Raw genomic sequence first — 5,750 nt, 5'->3', positions numbered from 1 at the left:
TTTTGGTCCAATAAATATTTTTTTATATACATACATGCAAACATACTAGTCTCCCCTCTCACTGAGTTATTCACTCTTTTTAAAGCAATAAAATCCAAAAATGAAAATAAAATTAAATTAAAAAAGGAAAAAAAAATATTAAAAAATCCGCTGCCCGAGGACGAAATATGATCTCTCGAATGAAACTGGGACATTTCTTTCAATTGTCTTACAAAAGAATTTCAAATATCTTAGCCAGAATTGCCTGCAAAGGTAAATTTTTCTTAATACAAAAAATAAAGAAATAAATTGCTAAGAATTTAACGAAATAAAAAAATGAGTTTTTATGATAGGCTAGTCTGATCTAATTATTGTTACTGCGAATAAAACAAATTTATTCCACTGTTACAGCCCAACGTTTCGCTGAAATTTTCAGCATCATCAGGGGCGACTAAATATGTTTATTAAAATGTTTTAAACAATGAAATTTAATATTTCAAGAAAATGTGTTTAAAAGAAAAAAAAGATACTTAAAAAACGAATACAAAAATGTTATTTAAAAGTTAAGTGAAATTTAAAAAAAATATTAATTTTAAACAATAAAACATGAAAATTAAATTAGAAGGAAAAAACTCAGTATACGAAAATAAAATAAGTTTTAAAAAAATTTAAACTTTCAAAAATACATACATACATATATTTTCTTTTTTTTACACATTAAAATCTAAAAAGTAAAATAACATTTAATAAAAAAAGACAAAAAAAAGTTAATAAAAATCCTTTTCCCGAGGACTCGACATAGGATCTCTCGAATGGAACGCCGGTGCTTTGCTAACTCTGCCTTGTGGACTGAAATATTTTAAACAAAAAAATTTACGAATTTCAAGAAAATGTATTTAAAAAGAAAAAAATTTACTTAAAAAACCAATACAAAAATGCTTCTAAAAATTAAGTGAAGTAAAAAAATTTTAATTTTAAACAATAAAATATAAAAACTAAACTAGAAGGGAAGGAAAAATGTCAGTATAAGAAATTAATATAAGTTTTAAAAAAATAAAGACTTTCAAAAATACATCCATTTTCTTCTTTTTAAAACAATCAAATCTTAAAATGAAAATAACGTTTAATACAAAAAGACAAGAAAATAAAGCTATGTTGCCTGCTGTCTTTCGATTCTCTTAACTACAAAAGACTTTCGACTATCTTAGCCAGAATTGCCCTGTGAAAATAAATTACTGTTTACACAACGATCATTTGGATACATAAATTTATATGAACTAATCGGTAAATCATACCGAAAGCAATATATGATTTTTATTTCTTTTGTTTTCTTAAAAATATCATTTTGCAGACAACAAACCTTCTGCCTTTTGCACTGGCGCGACATTTACCATTAGTGCAACCTGGACCAATTTGTAGATATATGCCGTTTAAGTAAAAAACCTGTATACAAATTTTGAAATATAACAATCATACAAATCAAATTTTACCAAATATATTCGTTATACGTTTGCAATAACTTGTTTCCTTGCTGCTGCATTAAAGTAACCCAATTAGCGGTAATATAAAAATGTTCAAAAGAAAGTAACAGACAAGGTCACATTATTCAAGACTGACCTGCTACACGATCGTATTTGTGGGTCTATGCAGTGCCACCCTCAAATGCTCAGTCGCACATTTCTAAATTCACTTGACTGAAATCGTATAAAAGCAACATGCTACAACCAAAACAGTATCAGTCGCCGATCGATCAATCTACTGCAAACATTACAGCACCAATTTCAGTTAAAAGCAAACACACAATTAACCAATTTATAGAAATGGCTTTCAAATTTGTTGTACTCTCAGCTCTATTGGCCGTTGCCAGCGCCGGTTTGCTGCAGCCCGTCACCTACGCCCACTACGCTAATCCCGCCGTCGATGCCGTCGCCTCCAGCCACCAGAACGTCGTACGCAATTTCGATGGAACTGTCTCACAGTACTCGAAGACCATTGAAACTCCCTACTCCAGCGTTCACAAATCGGATACTCGCGTCAGCAATAATGTATACACTCCTGCTGTAGCCAAGACTGTCACTTACGCAGCGCCTGCTGTAGCTAAAGCGGTCTATGCTGCTCCAGCTCCAACCGCTTACTATGCACACTCCGCTCCAGTTGCTAAAACTCTAGCCTATGCGGCGCCAGCTGTCGCCAAGACTGTCACCTACGCTGCACCTGCTCCTGTGTATCAGCACGAGGTACCTGTTGCCAAAACTGTGACGTATGCTGCCCCAGCTGTTGCGAAGACTGTGTCCTACGCTGCTCCTGCTCCCGTTTACCATCATGCCGCACCTGTCGCAGTGCATTACTCTCCAGCTGAGACTTCCTCTCACATGAGCTTCGATGGTTTCGGCACTCACTGGGGTTGGTAAATAAATTCGCTGCATATATTTGTGATCCAATTAAATTAGATTGAAAATTGTTACTTTTTACTAGTTGTTGTTGAATAAATTGTTTTCTACCGAACTTAAGCATAAAAATTAAAAAAAAAATCGTTTTGTTTTAGCAAATCAATGCCCCCTTAATGGATTATAATGTATCCATTAATGCAGTATCCGAGAGAAACTTTAGTATGGAACCTAAATCCACGGATTTCATGCATCAGTGCAGGACATTCTTCTAAGATGTGCTGTGCAGTCTCGTTTTCCATCCTTGCAAAATCTGCATCGCTCATGCGAGTAAATTCCCAGTTTAGTTGGGTGATAGTTCAGCCTGCTGTGTCGACAGGACACAGATTCCTGTAACAATTCTTAAGTTATTCTTTGATAAGCTCGTACATTCCTCGAAGCGTTTTAGGTTATATGTTCCTAAAAGTGCTTTGGACTGCTCTACACCTGGTAGATTATCCCAGTAGCGATTCCTCTGAGCCTCTTCCTCTAGCCGAACTAGTTCAGAGAGTGCCCCTTTTCCCAAGCCGCAGAAAGGCTGTGGGGCGGTGAAAGGGGTTGATGCACCTTTCTTCGCAGGTTTATTGGCAATCTCGTTTCCTTTAATACCAATATGTCCCGGAATCCAGAGAACCCAAATCCGATTGTACAGACAAAGAGTATTCAGCTTAGCGAGGCACTCCATCACCAGTTTAGATGTTACCTGGTGAGATCTGAGGGCCTTGATAGCTTGTCAGTCAAGATCGCGATGTTCTGATTGCGGTAGTTTCGCTTGATATTAAAGTCCGCGCATCTTTCTATGGTGTATGTTTCAGCGTGGAAAATATACATATGTTTTTCCATGGGTTCCGAGTATCTTAATCTCGGTCCAACTACTCCTACCCCGGTACCCTCGTCGGTCAATGAGCCATCAGTATACCAGGTAATCATGTTTTGGTTTATCCGATATGTCTCGGATATGCCTGACCAGCTCTTCTTATTACTCAGATCAGTATTAAACCTTTTTGTAAAGCTTAACCTCGGATGCATGGTATCCCTCGGTATTGCAATTTCAGGGAACTTTTTCGTAACAATACGCAACTTCCCACGACTAAGACACCCTGCTGCCCCAATATTGGTATCAGTCATTCGTAGTAAAGCTCTCTTCGCCTAAGTCTGTGTGTTAATATGAAGAGGGGTAAGATCTAATAGAACATCCAAGGATACGGTTGGACAAGTTCTCATGGCTCCCGTTAGGCATACGCATGCCAGCCTTTGTATCTTGGAGAGCACTTTGATTGGTCCAAGTTGTGAAGTTCTATCGACCCAAACGATGGCTCCATGAGCTATCATGGGTCATACTATTGTCGTGTAGATCCATCTCAGTATCTTTGGTGTGCAGCCCCAACTCTTTCCTGGATTTACATTCAGCCCCAGGTTGTTTTCGAATTTCCCCCTGCATATTGTTACAATGTCGTCGGCGTACCTCTGGCAAGTTAGTCCAGTATATAACTGGATTTTTTAAACTGGTAGAACCTCTTCAAAAGTATTTTAAAAATAAAGCTTCAAAATTTATTAAGTAATAAACTTTACTTAAACCTGTCTCGTTTTACAGCCATAAAAATACATTACATTCAACTTAATAAAATTTCTTTGGAGTTTCTAAACAGGTGGCATCCATCTTTAGAATTATTTTTGAATCTCTATCGTTCGACACCTTTATTAAAATGTTTAATTTATCTGGTTAGTTAAGTTGATTTTGAATATTTAACCGGGTGGAAACCTCCGTAAAAATAGTTCCGAAACAAGCCTTTCTTAAACTTATCTCGTTTGACACCCATATCAAAATACTTAACCCTAACTTATTAGAATTGACTTGGAGTTTCTAACGAGGTGACAACCATCTTCAAAAATATTTTTTAAATGAAACTTTTTTAAAACTATCTATTTTGACACCCGTATGCAAATACTTAATTTAACTACTGAATGATTTAGAGCTTTTAAACAGGTGGCAACCATCTTGAAAAACATTTTTGCAATAAATACTTTTTAAATCTCTCTCGTTTGACACTCATATCCAAATATTTCATATACCTTGTTAATTAAGTTGATTTCGAATTTTTAACCTGGTGGCAACCTCCGTCAAGTTTCGAAACAGGTGGCAACTATCTTATATAAATATTTTTTAAATGAAACTTTTTTAAACCTATCTAGTTTGACACCCATATGAAAATATTCCATTAAACTTGACAAAATATATTTTTAGTTTTTAAACAAAGAGTTGACATATCTTCAAAAATATTTATGAAATAAACCTCGTTAAAATCTCTCTCGTTCGACACCTATATTAAAATAGTTTATTTACCTTGTTAATTTTGATTTTGAATTTCTAACCAGGTGGCCACCTTCCTCAAAAGTAGTTACGAAATAGACCTTTCTTGAATTTCTCTCATTTGATGCATTTAATAAAATATTTAATTAAACCATTACATAAACTGATCTTGAATTACCAAACAGGTGGCGACCCTCATCAACAATTTTTTCGATATGAAGCTTTCTTAGGATTCTCGTTTATTTGATTCCCATACAAAATACCTCACTTAACTTGTTAATTAAAATGATTATGAGCTTCAAAACAGATGGCAACACTCTCAAGAATCATTTTTCAAATAAAGTTTTCTTAACCCTCTCTAGTTTAATACCCAGACAAAAATATTTCATGCAACTTAATAATTGTAGATATTGATTTTAATATTTTTAAAAGGTGGCAACACTCTTCAAGGTTATTTTGAAGTACATCGTTTTAGAATCCTCGTAAAAAAATATTTTCGGAACAGATCTCGCGTTACATCCACTTTGTTGTGATATTTTTTAACCGACTTCCAAAAAAGGAGGAGGTTATCAGTTCGTCGGAATATTTTTTTTTTTTTTTTTTATGTATGTTACCGCATAACTTTGGACCACGTCAACCGATTTCGATAATTCTTTTTGCATCGGAAAGGTAGTGTCTCAGAGGTGGTCCCATACTAATCTGGTTAAGATCCGATCAGCGGATCATGAGATATATATATATATTTTTTTTTTATATGGGAGTTGAAGTCGGTTTTTTTTTTGCTAAAAATTACTAGTATTTCTTCTTCTTCTTATTTGGGGCTGTAATCGCTAAGCGATTTTGGCCTTGATTTGGACAGCGCGTCGACTTTACCCTTTTCGTCGATTTTGATAGCCCGAAGGAAAGCTGACTCTTTGACGCTTTGCCTAAATTTGCAAAGCTTGTTGACTCTGAGCTCCACTTTTAGTATCGGTCCAAATTTGGATAAACTCTCCGCTCCGTTTGAGACCAAATTTGGTTTTAGGCAAGGCGAC

General features: G+C 35.2%; 1 protein-coding gene across 1 annotated transcript in view; it reads left to right on the top strand.

Annotated features, from left to right (window-relative positions):
- Positions 1–1,799: 1,799 nt before the first annotated feature.
- The window catches only part of LOC118746968 (calphotin-like), a 5,662-nt gene continuing 1,711 nt past the window's right edge, over positions 1,800–5,750 (top strand). The window contains exon 1 of the mRNA XM_036480963.1: positions 1,800–2,386. Within this exon, the coding sequence (XP_036336856.1) occupies positions 1,800–2,386 (587 nt within the window). The remainder of the gene's footprint in view (positions 2,387–5,750) is intronic.

This window comes from Rhagoletis pomonella, unplaced genomic scaffold (assembly GCF_013731165.1).
Source record: "Rhagoletis pomonella isolate Grant_MI unplaced genomic scaffold, Rhpom_1.0 Rhpom_scaffold_00011, whole genome shotgun sequence".
Lineage (NCBI taxonomy): Eukaryota > Metazoa > Arthropoda > Insecta > Diptera > Tephritidae > Rhagoletis > Rhagoletis pomonella.
The sequence above is the reverse complement of the archived record's forward strand: the minus strand, read 5'-3'. Positions and strand labels throughout refer to the sequence as shown.